The sequence below is a fragment of the Phodopus roborovskii genome, unplaced genomic scaffold (assembly GCF_943737965.1).
Source record: "Phodopus roborovskii unplaced genomic scaffold, PHOROB, whole genome shotgun sequence".
Taxonomy (NCBI): Eukaryota; Metazoa; Chordata; class Mammalia; order Rodentia; family Cricetidae; genus Phodopus; species Phodopus roborovskii.
This window is the reverse complement of record NW_026125397.1, coordinates 8107685-8129722: the sequence shown is the minus strand read 5'-3', so window position 1 is coordinate 8129722 and position 22038 is coordinate 8107685. Positions and strand designations below refer to the sequence as shown.

The window sequence follows — 22038 nt, the reverse complement described above, 5'->3', positions numbered from 1 at the left end:
AAAATGAATGGCCAAAATATACTGCATACCTTCTCATTCACAGCAACAAAAAGGCTGGGATCATCTCCAAAAACATCTGGGAGGAGTAAACATGTGGCGGTCATCTTCATATCTGTCAGAGTAAGCATGTCCAAGTAAAAGAAATGGGTAAGAACAGCTATCGTGTAGATGTGGGGTTTGCTTTCTATTAAATTATCACTACCTACCAGTGTGAAAAGCAAATCTCCTCAAGTATTTCACAGCCAATTTTTTTTTTTGCATGTGTATGTGTGGTCTGTGTACATATGTGTTTGCTTCTTTACGTGTGTGGGTGTGCACTCAAGTGCATGTGGATACCCAGAGTTGACACCCAGTGTCTTCCTCCACTTATTTACTGAAGCAGGGTCTCCTGTTCCACCTGGAGCATGCACATTCAGTTAGTCCTGTTAGGCAGCTTGCCTCAGAATCCTGTCTCTGCCTCCCAAGTGCTGGGATTGCAGATGGCCAGCACACCTGCCCAGCTTTTACAAGGGTTCTGGGGTCCAGAACTCCCATCCTCACTAGCACAGCTACCCTGATCACCTCCCCACTCTTCACAACCATTTTTAACAAAGAGGGTAAACAAAGGTTTACCCTCTAGGTCATGGCCAACAGAAGCCAAAGTTCTGGGCTGTGCCCATTTGCCAAGAGGATTAATGTGTTTGGCCTTATGGTATGTCTTGTAAGATTAAAGGGTACTAGTGCCCGTAATACAACGTTCTAATATTGAGTGTACTTTTTTAACCCAGGCTTTTCTCTCTCTCTAAGCTGTTTTCCATCTCACTGACTTTTACTGATTGCAATGGAGCACTCTGTCTGTGGCTGCAGAAATGGCTGAGACCCTCCACCCCTGGGCTTTACTGACTCTTCAGCACTCCCTCATCTGTGCAGTGTTTCATCTTCTCCTGCAGTGCAGAATGGATTGGGTGGTCCACCACTGAAAAGGTAGTCAGTACATTTTCCGAGTAGGTTTCCAGAATATGCTTTGTTTTCTCATAAATATCTGCTTTTGTAAGAAGTTGGACTTCTCGGAACATCTGTAGAGGAAAGAAACACATATGTCAGGCACACATAATGGTTACTAGTGTTCAGAATATAAGGGAGTAGATGTCTCATTAACATTTTGTTAAGCGTTCACAAATGAATTGGAATGTATAGCTGAGTTTTTGGTAGCTTAGCGTAGTGGATGCAGGAAAAGGAGAAAAAGAATGAAAGTCTGAAACAGATAACAAAACAAATAATGGATACAGAATTAAAACTTTAGAGACCGGTATGGTAGCACATGCCTTAAGTCCCAGTGCTCGGGAGGCAAGACAAGTGGATCTCTGAGTTCAAGGTTAACCTTGTCTACAGATCTACTCTAGGACAGCCAGGACTACATAGAAAAATCTTGTCTTGAAAAACAAAACAAAACAAACAAAACCTTCAGGAAACTTTTCTTCCTTTAGTTCTTTCTTAAGGAATTAGATGTTTTCCGATGCTAGAATTGAAAATAAGGACAATTACAAATTAAAATTTTAGATACAAATTCTACTAAATAAGGATCATAAAAAGTGAATACACACATATACTGGCTGTTCGGATCACATAACTAGAATTCTAGACACATTTCTTTACATAAAGTACATTGTTACTGTTACAGTTCACTTAACTTGACATAAATCTAGACATGACTGGGAAGAGAGACTCTCAATTGAGAATTAGCCTCTATTAGATTGGACAGTGGGGATGTCTATGGTCATCGTCTTAATTGCTAATTAATATGGGAGGGCCTAGATTGCACCTGACCGGACTGTGTAAGAAAGGCACATCAGGGAAGCCAGCCAGTAAGCTGCACTCTGCCATGGTTTCTACTTCAGTTCCTGCCTCCAGGTTCCTGCCTTGGCTTTTCCTGATGATGGAGTATGTAAACTATTAGCCAAATAAACCAAGTTGTTTTGGGTCAGTGTTATCACAGCAACAGAAACCATGCTAGGAGAGTTAAACAGGAACCTACTCTTGAAAAAGACCGTCTTGAGAGTGTTTTAGAGACGGTAAGATGAGTCAAACTACATACACGTGCAAGAGTTGAGCTCCAAGTTAAAGCAAACCCAACAGAAGCCCCTTGACTCCAAACTACTTTTCCCTACATTTCCCAGAATGTTCTAAATTTGGACTCCCAGAGGATTCCACCCCTACTGCCACTCCTCCTGTGTTGACAGAAGGAAGCCATCAGACCCCTAGTTAACTACACCAGTTAATTTAGTCACCACTGTCCCTAAAATTGTAGCATTTAACATTACCCATGGGACCTCACAGTTCCTTAAATATTTTGGTAAACCATAAATTGACCAAGGGTTCTGTCTGAAAGCTAAGTCATTCAAAGAAGCTCATCCTCATCAAGGGACCATGGCTCTTGTGAGGCAGCTCTCAGTGAGGTACAGGTCCTTAGGAAAGGGCTCATACCAGTCAGGCAGGAAAGCAACTGTTAAAAGTCAAATCTGTCATATCCCTGGGCCCAGGAACTAAGGTTTTTGGGGATTTTGTTTTTTGCTTTTTGCTTTTGTTTGTGTTTTTCCTTTATTTTGAGATAATTTCAGGTTGATATTGAAGTTTAAATAAGTAGAATTTACAGATGCCCTTCCTGAAGACACATTTGACAATAAGCTGTAGGTAGGATGCCTCTGAATTTTCCTTTGTGAACTTCCTAAGGACTAAGACACTTACAATTGGGGAATCTAATTTACTGTCTCATCCATATTTGCCAGTGGTTTCAGTCATATTCTTTCTAGATCCAGCATCACTTGTGAGATGTAAAATTCATGGCTCAAGCCATATCTCTTGCCCAAATAATTGCTAGATTTCAGTTTTGAAAAGTGGTCCATCACTATGTAGACCCTTCCTCCAAGTTTGTGTGATATTTCCCCAGAGTTTATGCATGTGGGGTAATAAATGCTTATATTTGTCACTGGATCGGAGCACTAATAAATGGGAATTTGTTGCTACATTGAAGATACTAACTTTTATCACTTGATTAAGTTGGAATCTACCAGCTTTCCACTTCTCATTGTCTGAACTATGTTGAATTTTATAAGAAGATATATTGAGAATAACTATCTTTTATATGGATATTTGACACAAGGATTGGCTAAGAAGCCTATGGATCCCAGAATGACTTGGAACTTACTCTGTAGCCCAATCTGCCTCTGCCTCCCAAGTGCAGGGATTATAGGCAAGCCACAGAACACCTGGCTAGTTCATGTAACTTTATCTCCCAGATTTAATAGCCATTGATGCAAATACCACTGTGTTTACTGCCAAGTGGCATTTGGCTTAGCAGACTTTTGTAACTGTGTTAGTTGGCACTCTACTTACAATGGGGTAGAATTTTCTCTTCCTCTATATTCATTTACTTATTTGTAACACAACATACTAATAAATTCCTATTCCCCTCAAAGGGTTATAAATGTGGTCCTCAGAATATTTATATAATTTTATGTTTTCTGGATTTTGCCAGTAGGCTATGTCCTCTTAACATAGTTCAATAGTTGGTGAACATTTACTTAGTTGTGCATTTGACAATATTTAAGGCTTATCATAATACACACACACACACACACACACACACACACACACATATATATATATATATAGAGAGAGAGAGAGAGAGAGAAAGTGTTGTGTGTTTCTTAGCCATAGAGTCCACAATGTCCCTCAAAGTCTCTGGTTCTTTCTATTGAAAAAAAAAATGCCATTTAGAAACTAAAATTTCAACCCCAAAATGTGCCTCTTGCTACAGAAATGTTACTGCTGTAGCCTTTCTCCTAGAACTATGTTGAAGAATATGTTCTATATACTGTGAATGATGTTGGAATCAAAATAGAGTGATATATTTCAAACACTAGCAAAAGAGAAGGTAAGAGGGCACACAGGAGGATGTCACATAGATATATGACTGATCAAAGGGACATTGTAAGGAGTAAGGTTTTTCCACCGGTCTGGTCCCACCACCGCGCCAGCCCCAAATAACATACAGACATGCTGTATTTGATATAATGCTGTTGGCCAGGTACTAGTTTCTTATCAGCTAGCTCTGTCTTAAGTATTAACCCATTTCTATTAATCTAAGTATTTCCACATGGTCTCATCTTACCAGTGAGTGGGGCCGGCATCTGGTCTCCCCAGTCTCTACATGCTGACTCCTCCTTGCTATTTCCTCTCTCCTCCTTGTCTCCTAGTCCCGCCTATCTTGCTTTCCTATTGGCCAACAGTGCTTTATTCATTAACCAATATGAGAAACATATTTACAGAATGACATCTCCCATCAGGACATGACCAAAACCTCTGTCACTACCGTAACCATGCACAAAGGCCACCACAATCTTACACACACAAAATAGACTTCTGCATGGACATTTGGCCAGCTGCCTGTTTAACCTAGATAGTGACGTTATACCCAAGGATTATTGTTTCAAAAGCAGTTTCTCTTCTTCATTTTGAGTTTTAGATCCTGATTTTTCCTCCTTGACTCTGCTCACTCCTCACCAGAGCCAATAAGATGGCATTGTGGATTCCATTTTCAAATGTAGTGTCCTCTGAGTACCTCCCATTTGCCATTTAAGTGACAAGGTAGAGAAACATAAAAACAGACAACTGTTTGTGTACCTGTGTATAAACAGACTCAACCATACTGGTACACAGGGCTTTCTCTAGCCTTTGTCTTTCTATTCTTCTAACTGCAGCAGTAACCGTTGCTAGTGTCCTCAGTGTAGATACAGTCACCAAACTCCCAACAAATGACAGGAGGAAAAGCCCTTCTCCACAACTTAAATCACTTTGCTTTTGTTAGATGTACTGGAAAATTTCTGTTGGTCATCTTCAGGTCTACCCTTGCTTTGGTTTTCACTATGCTGTTAGGCATACCCAGTGAGGCGCTCACTTTGAATAATGTGCTTTTCCATTCCAAACGTCAATCTGCTTTTTCCTTCTATTTTATTTTATTCACTGTGTCTGCTGAGATTTCCCACAGACAGGATAGATCAGGTTCACTGGCCCTATTATGTTTCACACCACACTGGGGCCTTTGGAAGACTGGGTTATAGGTAGGACAAGTCAAATGGTTATATGAGCTGGGTGAGGGTAAGGCTGGGCACAGCTGTCTAAACTCCAAACTGGTGTCAAATATACAGTGCTGGTTCTTTCATAGCCAGGACTCATGAGCTCAGAAATCTAGCCCAGCAACCAGAGCAACGCTGCTCTCTGTGTGGGTGTCACGTGGCCATCCACCAGCAGGGAGTTTGCATCAGCTGGTTTTCCTTTACAGGGTGTACATTTTGAACTGTCAGTCAATTAAGAACGGGTTGTTCCTCCTGGTCTGCCAGACTTCATCATTTATTTGGGTATGTTTGTTTTGGGTTTTGCCCTTGACTGGGAGAAATGAAGCCTACAGGTGATTCTTAATCACAAAGCGTAAACTTCTGGATGCCACCCGAGTGTATGAATGCTTAGACTCGCCACACCAGCCCCAAGCTCTTAACAATTAACAACACTTCATGCTTCCTGTATCAGTCCACATCAGACTGGCACATAGGCAAGTCTGTGCAGGACGTTGCCTTGATTGATGACTGGTGTGGGATGGCCCAGCTCACTGTGAACAGTGCCACACCTTGGACAGGTGGTCCTTGCTCAGAAAGCAAACTGAGCAAGCCACGGTGTGCACGCCAATTAGCAGTGTGCTTCCGTGGCTTCCCCATCAGGTCCCAGCTCCAGGTTCCATCATCCTGGTGACAGACTATGATGTGAAAGTGCAAGCCAAATAAACCCTTTCTCCCAAACTGGCTTTTGGTTATGGTGGTTTAGCCTAGAAATAGAAACACTAAGACCCTTTATAAAATGATTTGATATTACAGAAAACTGTTTCTTATGATATTTATCCCACCTATCCATAACATGGGAGATCTTTCCATTTTCTGGTACCTTCTTTAATTTCTTTAAAGAATCACCATAGAAACTAGGATACAAGGAGGAACCTAAGAGATTCATACAAGATCCCTCACAGAAGAGGAAAGGAACAAGAGCTCCTGAGCATATTGGAAGTGGGGGGCAGTGAGTGGAGGAGGAGTTAGGAGAAAGAGGAAGGTAGGAGAAAAGAACACATGGGACCAGGAAGATTGAGTCAGGGGATGAATAGATGAGAGCTGAAAATGAGAGATACCACAATAGAGGGAGCCATTATAGGTTCGAAGAGAAAACTGACTCTAGAGAAATGTCCAGATACCTACAAGGATGACCCTAACTAACAACCTCAGCAACGGTGGAAAGGCTACCATAAATGTCCTTCCCTGATAATGAGATTGATAACTAACTTATATGCCATCCTAGAACCTTCATCCAGTAGCTGATGGAAGCAGAAGCAGACACCCATAGCTAAACACTGAGCCCAACTCCTGGAATCCAATTGCAGAGAGGGAGGAGTGATATCAAAAGGGGTTAAGATCAGGCTGGAGAAACCCAGAGACAGCTGACCTGAACAAGGGGGAGCTCATGGACCCCAGTCTGATAGTTGGGAAACCAGCATTATACTGACTCTGACCCCCGATCATGGGTCTCAGAAGGCCTGGGCAGTCTAAGGGACCTCTGACCGTGGAACCAGGATGTATCCCTGGTGCGCGAAAGGATTGTGGGAGCACATTCCCCATGGAGGGATACTCTCTTAGCCTAGAGGCAGGAGGGAGGGCCTAGACCCTACTCCAAATGACTTGACAGATCCCTCCTGAAAGGCATCACTCTCCCTGTGCAGGGGGGCAGGGGAAGGGGGGGATGAAATGGTAGAGGAGGTCAGGGGGCATGGGAAGAAGGGAGAGGGAACTGGGATCGGTATGTAAAATAAGAAAATAATAATAATAGCAATAAAATAGTGAAAAAAACTGTTACTTGGGGAATGTTCTGAACATACCATCTTTACTGTCCAAATGCATGCAAAATGGAATTATTCATGTGACAAAATGCCCTACAGTACAGACCCATCCTCCCCCCATAGTGTGCCCTACAGGGGACTCTGATCCTGAAGACAGCAGCACTAATTGTCTTGAAGGGGCTTCCCAGTTCCAGCTGGCTCAACAGTCTGCTCATACCATACCCAGACTCACCCCCAGTGTCTTGCCAGGCTGTCTGGCCACTGCTCCAGAGGAAAGAGAGAGAAAAACCAATGTGACACCAAGACCAGAGACTCTTCTAGTGAGTCGTTTACCTGGTAAGGGCACTTCAGGAAAGGAAACATCTTCAGAATGTCCTTGAGAGGTGTTCGGCAGCCAATCATCTTTCTCCTGATTCCCAAAGTTTGACTCATCCGCCTGTCAATTTCTCGCCAATCCTTCTCTGTTTTCATGCACTCTTGCTGGAACCAGCGAATATGTTCATTCACCTCCGAATCCAAATAAACAGATTCTTCCTGCCAAACATTTCAAAGTACCTGTTAGTCTCATGTTTCAAGGCAGCTGAATACACCGGCTGTCTGAGAGACTGTCAGCTCTTTATGACGTAACCCTAAGGTGTGTACTGCGGTGTGTCTTTTCACTTGGCCTTGAACATGGTTAAGCCAAGAGAGAGCCATTTATGACAGCAAATTAGATCGTTTCTCACAGTGGAATTATAGTTTATGCTTTTTTCAAAAGATTGTATTTGCTTCTACTTTGTGCGTGTGTCTGTTTGTCTGTGTGTGTGCCATGCTGTACTGGCCGTTGAGCTGTTCAGTGCGGGTGCTGACGCCGAAACCAGGTTCTTGGCAATAGCAGCAAGTACTATGAGCCTCTACGCCATTTTTCCAGCTGCCTGTGGTCTTGGCAAATTGAAAAGAGATATTAATTCCCACTTATCCAGTTACATGGAATCAGATTATCCAGAAAATTCACAGTTTACCACAGTGTTACTTCTGTGCAGTGCAGTTAATTCTTAGAAGACAAGAAAGGGTTTTAATTAAGGTTTTTAAGGCTTCTTTTTTTTTTCTCTTTTGTGCCTGTGTATGTGTGTATGTGTGTGTGGTGTAGTAGTAGTAGTATGCATATATGCACATGAATATGAATGTGGAGGTCAGAGGTTGACACTAGGTATCTTCCTTGATCAATATCCATACTCTTTTTTTTTTTTTTTTTTTTTTTTTTTTTTTTTTAGAGAAGGGCTTTTACTGAATTGAACCTGCAGCTCACCAGTTGCATAGCTGGGTTGACTGGGAGGCCTAGTGATCCTCTATTCTTTACCTCCCCATCAATGGACTAGAGTTACAGGCTCATGTCTCTATATCTACATGAATGCTGAACACTGAACTCAGCTCCATGTTTATTTGATAGACACTTTATCCCCTGAGAAGTCTACCCAGCTCTGTCTTTTTTTTTCTTAAGTTCCTGTTTTATAGTTGCTGAGCATGCCAAGCCACCAAAATTCAAACTAACAACTGTTTCTTGTTCTCCCTCTCTCTCTCTCTCTCTCTCTCTCTCTCTCTCTCTCTCTCTCTCTCTGTGTGTGTGTGTGTGTGTGTATGTGATCGGTGTGGCAGTCTTGTTCATTATGCACTGTGGATTTGGAGTGGCTGCAGAATATCTCATGTACCCTTGTTAAAAAAAAAAATCTAAGACAATCAGCTTTGAGAAAGTAAGAAGGAAGCCTTTCTGTAAAAAGTAATTTTGAAGAATTCAGCTGACTACATCTGAAGGAAAATTAATTGGCAGTCTAGCTCACCAGGATGCAAGCAGGTGTTACCTGTAAGGGAAGAAGACAATATTAAGCCACTAGAGACAACACTCAGGAAACTTTGTGCCCATTCCACTGTCAGTAAGCCTAGGATGACTAGCCAGAGATGGATCAAGCGAATTCCTAGAAAAATGTAATGCATCACAACAGCTTGAAATAAATCTCTTCAATCTCACATAAAAAGAGAGAAATCTTTCCACAAAGAAAAAGTAAAAATTCTAGAGTTAAATTCTACTTGACATTTGAGGCTGAGTGCTCTAAATTTATGCAAAATTTGCCAGAGAATTAAGAAAAAAGGAGAATGCCTCCAGCCATTCTCCAATGCCTCTCTGATGTTACCTTCAAATATGAAAGAACAGAGTAAGAAAGGGGAGTTCCGATCCAAACTCGGGACCAGGAAAACTAGCAGGCTTATCACTGGAATGCAGCACTCATTTGACATTGCAAGCAGAGAACTATGGAACTAAAGAGAAATGTGATTGATTTCTCCTAATATTTCACTCGTTATCATGCTGAAATCCCAGTATGGGAGCCGCTACTAGGGAAAGGTTTGACCACTACTACGGAAAGGTTTGAGAAAACAAAGAGACATGTAATATATTAAAAGCTGCATTATGTACTTAGCCTGTCTAAATATACATGGACATTATATAGTGCATGAGCCAGCTTGAGATGAAAAACAAGGTCATTGAAATAATGTTGAAGAATATCTCATATAGCTCCATATGTATTTATGATCTAAGGGAAATCATTCATCAGAGTAAAACAATGAGTTTTTAAAAAACTATAGTTATTGAACAACAACAACAACAACAACAAAACCAAAAAACAAAACCACAAGCTAACATCATTTTTGAATGGTGAAATTTTAAAAAGGATTCCCCTTAAAATCAGAGACATGTCAAATATGCTGTAGTATATTCTTAAACAGCCGTCACTGAGATAAGGAAGGAGAAACAGGTACCAGTCGTTGGCTCAGTGAGTAAAGGCATCCAACAGCAAGTTTAACAATTTGAGTTCAACCCCAGAATCCACATACTAGAAGGAGAGAGTCAAGTCCCACAAGTTATATTACACACACACACACACACACACACAATAAAATTTTAAAGAAAAGTATGTTATAAAACCTAGAGATAGAAAAGAATTATCACTATTCCTAGGTTATGAGATTGTTTAAGAAAAACACCAAAAGATGCACACTATGACTGGGAAGAGATTTTCTAAACTGTTGAAAATAACATCAATATACGTTATGTACTAGGAAAAAAAATACTTTCTGTTTTGAGAGATCTTTACCATGTAGCTCAGACTGGCTTCCAACTCTTCAGACCTCTTAGTGTTGAGATTATGGGCATGTGCCATTTCATTCAGAGCGAAAATATTTTCACTATTTCAAAAAAAAAAGTACTTGTAATTAGGAGTAAATCAAAGAAATGACTCACAAGATATGCATTAAGAAAATTACAGTAATAAATAAATGTGTGGATTGACCATTATAGTTAGAGAGATTCAATTTGTAAGAAGTCATCTTTTTCCAAAAAAGAATTACAGATTCAACAACATTCCCATGAATATGTAAACCACCCAGAGCTGGAGAGATAACTCAGTTAAAAGCACTCACTGCTTCTTCAGAGGACCAGAGTTTGGTTCCCAGAACCTATGTCAGGTGACTCACAGACTGTAAATCCAGCTCCAGGGATCTGATGCCCCCTTCTGTCTTGTATGGGTACTAGCATACAAGTGCATATACACACAGAGAGAGACACAGATACACATACATATAAATAAACAGCAAAATATAAATATTTTTATCCTTTAAAATAGATCATTATCAAAAGCAAAAACAAGGAAGTTGGTCAGATTCTAAAACTCATGAAAGAAAGAAAGATATAAAGTTCAAGAGGGGGCCCTCGAGGTGTTTAGTTGACTCAGGAACTGATGCACAGACTTGATGGCCTCCCTTGAGTCCCTGGATCCTACAAGGTGTCGGGAAAGAGCCAATTCCTGAGATTTGTCTTCTGGCCTTCATGCTTGTGCCTTCACACACACGTGCACACGCACACACACACACACACAAACACACACACATGAAAACACACACCACACACATACATATAGACATGCACACACCATATATGCAGACATACATATCACACACACACATGCACACACATAACTCATACATGCACTAATAAAACAATTTCAAATACAAGCATAAGGTTCTTCTGAAAAAGAATGAGGGAGTGATGGGAAGGTATCCAGATGTTTCACAGTTGTTGCAGAGGTATATGGCTAGAGCAGTGGAGGACAACACACTGAACCAGAGGAGCAACAAGGGTGCATTGCACCACAGGCCCCTGTGGAAGAGAGGGGCTATTTTACAAAGGTATGCACCATTATTTTACTTACAAACAAGAATGAATCCTTCATGGTTTAAGGACTTCAATATTAAAGGCAACTCTGTTGAAAAATTAAAGGAAATAGAAGAATATTTTTATCACTTCAAGGTAGGATAAGATTTTCCAAAGTCATCAAATCAAAAGAGAAATGACTGATAACAACAATTGTATTAAATTGACAACTTTGTTTGTTACAACATAAACAAAAATAAATATAAAAGTAAATAAGGAAAAAAGCTCACAGGAAAAAAAAATTGGCCAAAAACATGAACAGGAATTTTATGGAGAAGTAAACATGAGCCATTTGCAGATATGTAAAGATATGATCAATTCATAAAAATCAGGACCAATAAAACACCAATTTATATCCAGCAGTTTTGAGTATGGAAGAGATCCAGTAAGTGTTGTTCAGGGAGTCAAATGTCTACAATTTCTTACAAAAACAATTTAGCTCTGTCTTGCAAAGTTGCATATTTGCATAATCTCTAAACCAGCAGTTCCATGCTAAGCAAAAATCTTTGGCAAAAGCTCCTGCAAAGGAAGCAAGGTAGCATGTCCTAACAGCCAAAACCAGACTCAGGTCAAACGATGGTGGACAGGAAAGCAGCCAGATATGGCAGGATTCCCTGTCACATTAGATTACCAAACACTGGAAAAATAAATGCTCCATTGAACTTAATATCCTGATTGGATCCCAAAGACATCACAGCAGGTGGAAAACAGGAAGTTATCCAAGTCAATCATATTCATGACTCCACAACTCAAAAATAAGCCACATGGAACAATAGATTCATTGGGAACTTATGTACAGATGACAAACAACACACACACACACACACACACACACACACACACACACACACACACACAAAACCCATTGTTTTAAAAAGCTGGTGAATGAAGATGACATAAAACTCCAAGGCACAGTTACTTTCTGATGCCTTAGTGCTGTCAAGGTGAGTGTTGGGGGAGGGAAGGGGAACTTGGGCCCATACAACAGTATCAGCAGTGATCCATTTGTAAGCTAAATGTCACTTCTGGTGTCTATTCCGTCTCGTAAATCATCACACACCACACATCATTTTGTATTATCTCAAATGCGTAGAATGTCTCTTTTAACAAAAAAAAGTCATTTTTGTTAAAAAAAAAAATAAAGGTGAATCTAAATTTGAGTTACAGACACAGCTCACCACCATTGGAATATAATGGGATTTTGTTGTTGCTGAAATTGACATCTATAAACTGCAATACGTATAATGTACTTACCCATTATGCCATCCCTTACCCATTATGACACTAAAATATTTAGGCAGCTACTATTTGATCTGCTAATACGACTAACAACTTTTAGGGTTTGTGTTGCAGACTGAGTGTATTTACTTATTAGATGAGTGCATCAGACTTTTAACTTCTCAATATTATTGCCCTTTGAATGGCTTATCTGTTACTAGATGTATTATTAATGGCCTTTATATTGTCAGAGCTCTAAGGAATTTAGAAACCAGTTGGTCCAGGTGTCTCTACTTAGGAATGAGCATGCTGAGATCCTTAAAGACAAAGTGACTTCAAACATAGAGAAGGCTAGAGGAAAGTGGATGCTTCCGTTGGTGTAGACTTACATCTCTTATTCCCAAGAGCAGAGGGGACTTGAGAATCATCACATCTGACTCTTTCAGAACTGCTCTTGAGGTGTCTCATAAAGAAAATGTGGAATGCCTTCTCACAAGAACAGAGGCAAAGAGAAGAGGAAGGAAGGCTGAAGATACCACTCTTGCTCCTGGAGACCTAAAAAGACACTATGGGACAGTGGCTTCAAGGGAATCATCATCATTTGATCAGAAAGTGAAATCCAGTTGGATTCAGACACACTAGCTCTTCCTTTACCACACTGTTAGTGGTGGAGTGGTCTCTACAACATCTAGAGATTCAGCTGGAACATCAGAGTCTGAGCTGATGTCTTAGATAGAAATGAGAAGATAAATATGTCAGGAGACAATTGAGCTTGATTTTGAAAAGGAAGATACAGGATACTTAAAAATGTAGTTAAACCTTTTCTTCCTCCCAGAGGTGAATAAAGGCAAGTCACATTTTACTAAACATAATTTTCAGACTCTGCAGTCTGAATGATCCTGCAAAGAAAGTGTCTTGTTATAGGCCCAGTGTGGAGGTGCATATGTGTCATCCTACCGTTTGGCAAGTAGAGGCAGAAGGATGGGAGCTTAAGGTCATCTTTGGCTACATAGTGAGTTCAAGGCTAACCTGGGCTACCTGACAGCCAGCATCAAAAACAAAGTGGGGCTGGAGAGATGGCTCAGCAGTTCAGAGCTGCTCTTTCAGAGGACCTGCATTGGCTTCCTAGCATCTATATAGTAGCTTATAGCCCAGAGCAACTTCAATGCCAGTTTATCCAAAGCCCTCTTGTGGCTGCCAAGGGCACTAGGTGTGTATGCAGTACATAGATAAAGAAGCAGGCAAAATACTTCTACACAATTTTTAAAAACTTGAAGCATGTTATTTAAAAATGTTCATTCTCCTTTAGTACAATACCAGTATACTATCAAAAATGTATTTTAATGGCACTCTATGAAACAAAGTCTGCTACTATGGTGTTCTCTATTGAGGGTCATTCTTATGCTCTATTTTTTCCCAAAGTTAAATGGACTTGAGAGACCCAACATGGTAGGCACTAGGTATCAGCTTAAATGTTGCTAGTTCATTTGAAGGGCATGCTGGCAATACTAGACTTCAAACATTTCATATGCAAGGACAGAATGTAGAGTATATTATTGCTTTGTATAACAGTTACACAATGAAATGATGATACGGTGGCCATAGTTAGTTCAGTAACAGATAGTATTAACACTATTTCCAGTTGCCTCTGTTTACTTTTCATAATGTGGTTGCCAGAAAATTAGAAATCGCCTACATAGTTCACATTATATCTCTGTTGAAGAGTGCCATGTTGGAAGCTGGGGTTTGTTCCTACCAAATTCCAGTTGTTTTCAATTTTATTGTCATTAAGTAGAATTTGGGAATGATGTTTTCCCTGTGGGTCTGATCAGCCTCTGGGTTAGCATGCAGGCCTGCCTCTCAGGCGATCATCAAGCAGTGGCTCCATAAGTCTCGCCCAGTACTTCTGAGTATTCAGCTGACTTATAAAAACTTCCCAGCATTAGGAAATTAGGTGCCCTCTGATGACAATAATTGCATTCTATCCGGAATACAGTTAACTGTCATCATTTTTCTTCATTTTCTGCTGTCTAGTTTGGTTTTGGACCAAGAGAGGAACATCTGTGGAAACGGATATAAAAATAATGAGTATTTATGCAATTAATCACCGTGTGTCAGCTGCAGTATAAAACAAATAGCAATGTCCTGAGAAAGAGCCAAGGGGACTGTAGGGATTCCTGGACAGGCTTTGGCACAACTTGAGCCCATTTTATTTCTGAGCCAAACAAAGTAACACAAAACTCTGCTTTACAACTTTAAACCCAGGAGGTTTGTATATTCTGAATAAATAGGAAAATGCTTTGGAGAGCTGAATGGTAAATGTAGTGTTAGTAATTTAACAAGTGGTAATTAGTTAGCTTTCCACATTTATTTAGCAAATACTTGGAAAGCTTTGGGATACAAGGGCACCAGTTAAAAGCATCTATTAAATTCCTATGTCACTATCCTACATATCATGTAAGTTAAAAAAAAAAAAAAAAAAAAAAGAGGTCCAAATGCCCAAGTTTCACATCCCAGTGGGGCAAATGTTCATTTTATTCCTTCCATGTTTCAGACTCTGAGAAGTGTCCTTAAAGTTAAGGTCACAATGGAAACAATCTATCTCTAGACTGAAGGCGGAGAAGGATTTCCTAATGTCTTAGGAAGTGAAATAAAAAGTGGATGTGTTTATAGAAAGTGAAATAATTTTTCCACTTTTTAAGCAGTTTTATTGTAGCATGTGGCAATGCTTCTCACGGATTCCCCCCCCCCCAACTCCCCAGTGGCTACAGAACTAAGACACAGACTCTGAGACCAATGGGGAGGACGGCAGGACCAGCCTGATCCTCAGGGACACATCCAACCAGGAGCCTGACAAGGGACAGAAAAGTCACAGAGAAGCAAAGCTGAAGCCTGGAGTCTCCAGCGCCACTCAGGCTAGGCATGGTTATTGGATCTAGTGCCAGCACATAATGACTGACACAGGACTGACTTCAAAAGAGCTATCAAGAGTAACTTCAGGGAGGAAAATTATGTGATGTTCAAAATAGTATTCAAATGTTTCTCTCTCTCTTTTTTTTCTCTCTCTCTGTTTTATTCTTTTTTTTATGGGAATTGAACCCAGGGACTTGCACATACATACTAAGCAAGCACCCCATCCCAGAAAAAAAAGTACTAAGAATTTAGATATTTTAGAGGATATATTTAGAGGACTAGATAGAAGATGGGCCACTCTTACAGAGGACCCAAGTTTGGTTCCCAGCGCACATGCCAGGTTGCTCATAACAACTTGTAATTCAAGCTCCAGAAAATCAGACACTTCTGGCCTCTGTGGTCCCTGTCACTCACAGGTATACACACATTTACACATAATTAAAAATAATAAAGCTGGGCATGGTGGTGCACATCTTTAATCCCAGGCTCAAATGGCAAAGGCAGGCAGATCTCTATGAATTTAAGGTCAGCTTAGTCTACATAGCAAGTTCTATGACAGCCAAGGCTACATAGTACGTTCTTCTCTCAATAAAATAAACACTTCCTTTAAATGTGTGTTTATAACCCAATGGTTTGTTGGGGTGATTAGAAGGGGCCCAGAAGGTCTCTTTTTGGTAAAGTGACACCCGAAAAAGAGTAAACACCAGTCAGTGTGGGGCTCCAAGATCCAGGTCCCTGTGTACACCAGATCCCTCCCCCGCTTGCTGGGTGAGAACAACTGGACATTTCCCGTAGCCCTCCCCATACTGTCACAGCAGCCTTCAAAGGAGCAGGACAGTGTCCATCATTGTGTCCCGTGGGCTGACCAGTCTACAAGCTTCTCCTAGCCCAGGGCTCCTAGTTTGATGCAGCATCCCCTCTCCTAGTCTGTAATTCTGTGTAATGTGAGAAGTCTCATGCTACAAAGTAGTTCAGGGATGAGTCCAATAGGAGATCACTTATCCTTTCCCTCATTCTGAAGCAGTTAATCATTCACTGGCAACAACAGCAACAACAAAATGCATTTACACGAAGCACGGGGGACAAACATTCAGTAACCAACATTAAGAAGCAAATGCAATGTGAGGTGACAAGAGACCCAGAGGATAGAAAACAGCAGCAACTTACACAATTACTAGAGTCAAACGGTCTGTTTTGAGAATCTATAGCATTTATTAATTTATTGTCTTAGGGTTTCTATTGCTGTGGTGAAGAAAAAAAAAAAAAAAAAAAAAAGAACAAGTCGGGAAGGAAAGGACTGATTTGGCTTACACTTCCTCAGAACTGTTTGTTCATCATTGAAGGAAGTCAGGACACCGACAGGAACTCAAACAGGGCAGGAAACTAAAGGCAGGAGCTGACACAGAGGCCATGGAGGGAGCTGCTTACTGGTTTGCTCTCCAGGCTTGCTCAGCCTGTTTTCTTATAGAACCCAGGACCACCAGCCCAGGGATGGCCCCACCCACAATAGGCTGAGGCCTCTTCATCAATCGCTAATTAAGAAAATGTCTTACAGCTGGATCTTACGGAAGCATCTTCTCAATTGAAGTTCCCTCCTTTCAGATAACTCTACTGTGTGTCAAATTGGCGTAAGACTAGCCAGCATATTCAGCGAGACCTATACAATAAAGTTACTGTATATTTTAAAACAATGAGTGAGCAATAGGGTGACCCAGGTATTGAGGCCAAGCGCAAACTACACAAGCCCAGTGGCCTTTGTCCAATCCCCTTAACCTACGTGAAGATGGAAGGGGAGAACAGGCTCCACAAGTTGACCTCTGACCTCCGTACATACACCGTGGAATGCACACGAACACACACAACATATATACACACCAATAATATATTAATTTAAAAAAGAAAAGGGAGCCTAGTGCTCAGGGCAGGGAACTTCAAATTATTTGGTTCTGGGTTATTTGGACACATTCACTGACTCATAGCAGGTTGCCGTTACCCTGTTCCCAGTGTTTCTCCTGCTTTAATTTATTTCTTTGGACACTGATAGTCAAATGCTAAGGAAGTGGTGGATAGCCACTGCCCTGGCTGGCTGCAAGACCAAGCAAGCACCAAGAGCTCTGGAGGTTGGAAAGGTATTTTAAGAATGGCAGAATACCCAGCTTCTTGAGGGATTGATTGGTCTAGAGAGGTAGCCTAGAACCTTGACAAGGCAAGCTGTCCTTAGAATACAGTGGGAGGGTTGTTGGAGCAGTGAGAGGCATCCCAGCACATGTGCACATGTAGGGCATTGGCATTGCTATTGCTATGGGCACTGTAGCTAAAAAGCATAGTTTGTACAGAGCTAACCAGAGAGATGGAAGATGGTAAAGATTAGGAACAAAAGATGCAGACCCTGTTCAGAGACACCCGAGTGACTTTATCTATGGAAGATATGTGACAGAATTAAGAAACCTGTCTTTGTTCCTTGAAATATTTCCCATTCTTGTGTGGTATCACAAAAAAAAAAAAAAAAACAGAAAACAAATCCTTAACTCAATCCCTTCTCCTCCCACATCTCTTCCTCTAAGGTGCTGATCCCTCTGCCCTGACTTAGAATGCATGGGCAGCCTCTTGCTTCTTGCCTGTCCCAACGTTTTGCATCTCTATAGCAAATGAAATAGATTTATTTTTTCCTATTGTGTGTAAATATTGTAGCAGTCAAGCAATCTTTTAAATAGGAGAGTTCCCCAACAGTATCGAAGTCCAAACATCTTTGATGTTCAGACCTTAAAGGAGCTATCAAAAGGTCAAGATGAAGATTGAAAGTAATTTAGGCAATCAGTATGAGGTACTAAATGCCATGAAATAAATCCAATGTATTGAGACTCTGACAACCCCCACAGTCACATTCAATTTTTTTGATCACCGTAGAAGCTAAAATACATAGAAAGAAATACATGGATTATGTGCTCCATCCTTTAAAAGCTTTTGACTTTATGGAACACAAAACCATAAACAGAGAGGCTAGAAAGTTTAAGGAACAGGTATTTACTCCATTTTAAAAGAGGAGATAGGCCTGCCTGATCTTTGACCCCTGCCCCCCCCCACTTCGCTGGGGCCTCTGCTGGAGGTTAAGTCTGGGACCAGTTCGGGTTGAATCCCCCCCCCCCCCACACACACACCCTTCCCTGGGAACTCCCTGCATTGACCCATGAATCTCACTCCAGGCTGTGTCCTGTACCCAGAGAGAGCGCTCCTGGTGCTCTGATACACACACACACACACACACACACACACACACACACACACAGACAAAGAGCCTGCCCTTCCCCCACCCTGTGCCACACCCTGCTCTGGTTGAGCACTGGGACAGAAGGTGAATCCAACAATCCTGCCACATTCAGGGAACTTCCTGGAGCTGCTCTGAGCACACTAGGACCACCCTGTATCCTTACCTGCCTGATTTCTGACCCCCCACCACCAGTCCTGTGCCAGAGTTCTGGCCCCAGCCAGAGATGCACCTCACTGTGGAACCATCCTGAGTTCTTGCCTGCTGGATCTTTGACCCCCATCGCTGGGGCCCTGCCTGAAGAGAGACCTTCTAGAGAGTTTGGACCACCCAGAGCTACAAACATCGAACATCTGAACCACTTAAGCCTACCAGGGAAGTAACATACAGAGAGAGAGACCCCACCTGCACCCACTGGAAGAAGTGATGGGAAGAAGGCAATACAAGAAAACACCTAACACTAGAAAGACAAGCATGGCATCACCAGAATCTAAGGATTCTACACCAACTAGACCTGAACACCCCAAAGCAGATGAAGCAAAAGAGAACGACTTAAAAATATCTTCATAAAAATGATAGAGGACCTCAAAGATGGTGTGTGAAAATCCCTTAAAGAAATGGAAGAAAAAACAAACAAAAAATTGGAAGAAATGGACAAATCTCTTAAAGAAAGTAGAGAAAGCCAAGAAAGAACAATTAAACAGGTGAAGGAAACAGTTCAAGACTTGAAAACTGAAATAGAGACAATAAAGAAAACACAAACTAAAGGAATGCTGGAAATAGAAAAACTGGGCAAGTGATTGGGAACTACAGACACAAGCATAACCAACAGAATTCAAGAGATGGAAGAGAGAATTTTAGGCGCTGAAGATAAACTAGAGGAAATAGATTCATCGACCAAAGAAAATCGTAATTCTAACAAATCCTTAACACAAAACAGTCAGGAAATGTGGGACACCATGAAAAGGACAAAGCTAAAGAATAATAGGCATAGAGGAAGGCAAAGAAGCCCAGCTCAAAGGTGCTGAAAAAATATTCAACAAAACCATTGAGGAAAACTTTCCCAATCTGAAGGACATGCCCATGAAAGTATAAGAAGCATACCAAACTTTCATCCTAGAGAAACATGCACAATGTTAAAGGAGAAGTAAAACAACAGGATATTTTAAAACAGAATGTTTACAGGGAAGTGAAATAACAGGAATTTTCTAAGAGAAGGTGAAATATTCCATATTGCATGGATGCTCTGTACCCATGCTGATGGATAACTGGATCCCCGAAACCTTGGGACTGGACACTAACTTCTGCAATGTGAGTATTAAAATGTTCCTAGGCCCAAGAGCACAGTTCAGTGGAAGAACATCTGCTTAGCATGCACCAGACCCTGGGTTCAATCTTCAGGACTCAAATTAGTGCATAAATTAACGTTACGAATCCAACTTTCAATCCAGGCAGTGGTAGCTCATGCCTTTTATCCCAGCACTCAGGAGGCAGAGGCAGGCAAATCTCTATGAGTTCAAAGCCAGCCTTGTCTGCAAAGCTTATTCCAGGACAGCCAAGGCTACACAAAGAAGCTCTGTCTCAAACAACAACAACAAAGGAATCTAACTTTCTTCAGTAATATGAACTTCACAACATGAGCTGCAAGTAGGTGAGATAGTAGAAGCCTATAATTCTGTCATTGGGAAGAGGCAGGAGAGTCAATTTTGGTTATGTATGGAATTTGAAACAAGTTTGAGCTCCATGAGACCTTCCAAAAACTAAGAGGAAAAGAGAATATGCAATACATTATAGAATGAGAAGAGAAATAATTCAGGAAACCAGAGATCAAGGAGTTTTCCAGTTTTTTCAAAGGCTGTGAAGAAAATTGGTCATGAAATATTTAACAATATCTTGGTCTCCAAATGTTTACTGCCCCTCTCTTTAAGAAACATTATGGTAGCCATGTAAACCATCAATTTTAGTAATAACCTTTAAAAGGTATTTCACTTGCTTTAATGCTACAATGTATTGTCACATCATTAATCAGCCATAATTGTTTTATATTGTTCAGGAGTGTTTAGGATTCAGGCTTACTTTTATCTGCACAATTTTAATTTCATCAGATCTTATGTCAGCAAGAGACTTCCTTGTCTGGCCTTTTCGGTGTCCAAATTTACACTTATTTCTCATGACTTGTTCATCGTCTTCTATGGGTCTTCGAACATATTTAAAGCGATCTTTGAGGGCACGTTTCCATAAAAACTGTGTAAAAAAAACAAAGTAGACCAATCAGTCCTTAGGAGCTTTGCATAATCCTATAGAACAACACAATTTTTGTCTGTCACCATTAGGATTGAAATTACTTTCATTTTGTATTAATAGAAGCTGTGAACCTATCCTTAGATTTATCCTGACAAAAATTTTGTGACATTACCTTTAAAATTATAATCACCCAGTTAGAGCTAAGGAAACAAACTAAAACATCCAAACAAACAAATTACTTTATTCTTTGTGAGCAACTGTAGCTACTGAGAAAACATTAGTCAAGGATCTGGCATTTAGCTGTTGCTATTCCTGGTTTCATGGCTCACTTTCCAGCATTCCTTGATCTTTAGAAAGCTCTATAGTCTAGGCTAGGAAGACTCAGGTTCCAGTACTAAATCTAGTATGTACTAGCCAAGTAATATTCAATACATAACCCCTTAGTCTAGGTTCTTCAGATATCAAATGGAACATGATCTTCCCTGCCAATGCATTGTGTATGTGTGTCCTTACGAACGCATGTATGCAAGTGTAATATGCATATGGAAGCCATTGGGTGGCATTGTCTTGAGGAGCCACACTCCTTGATCTCTCCCTAGCCTGGGATTTAATGATTAGGCTGAGCTGCCTGGCAAACTTGCTTCAGAGAGCTGCTTGTCTCCACTTTCCCAACGCAGGGGTCATAAACATGTGTATCGCCATGCTTTTGTGTGAGTGTTAGCTATCAAAGTCTCATGCTTATGTGGTAAGCACTTTACTGACTGAACTGAGAGGGAGACAGTTAGATAGATAGATAGATAGATAGATAGATAGATAGATAGATAGATAGATAGATAGATAGATAGATAGAGAACATGAATACCAAACTTGCCAACATAGACAAGGGAAAGACCACAATGCTTCAACCCTACACAAAGAACTATAGGCAACTAAGAAATGCTGATATTGGGTGAAATATTCTTCTCCAGGAAAGAGCACACTAATTCATTATCTAATACAAAACTGTCATCCCTGAAAACATACCCAAAGCATAGAGGTTATATGTAAGAATATATATACATAAACACATACACATATAATCTGAGAATGTAATAATTAATGAAAAAAGTCATGCATTTGAAAGAGTGAGGAGGGTATATGAAAATGTTTGGAGGTAGGGGAAAAGGAATAAAAGAAATAATTATATTATAATCTTAAGATAAAAGAAAAAAATTCAGAAAATCAGAAACAAAACACCAGAGC

At 40.6% G+C, this 22038-nt stretch overlaps 1 protein-coding gene across 1 annotated transcript in view; it reads right to left on the bottom strand.

The window, feature by feature from the left end:
• Positions 1–22038, bottom strand: part of Samd3 (sterile alpha motif domain containing 3) — a 39144-nt gene that overhangs the window by 622 nt on the left and 16484 nt on the right. The window contains exons 6-9 of the mRNA XM_051175460.1: positions 20629–20796; positions 7247–7447; positions 884–1055; positions 30–112 (exon numbers count right to left, since the gene is read on the bottom strand). Of these exons, the coding sequence (XP_051031417.1) occupies positions 30–112; positions 884–1055; positions 7247–7447; positions 20629–20796 (624 nt within the window). The remainder of the gene's footprint in view (positions 1–29; positions 113–883; positions 1056–7246; positions 7448–20628; positions 20797–22038) is intronic.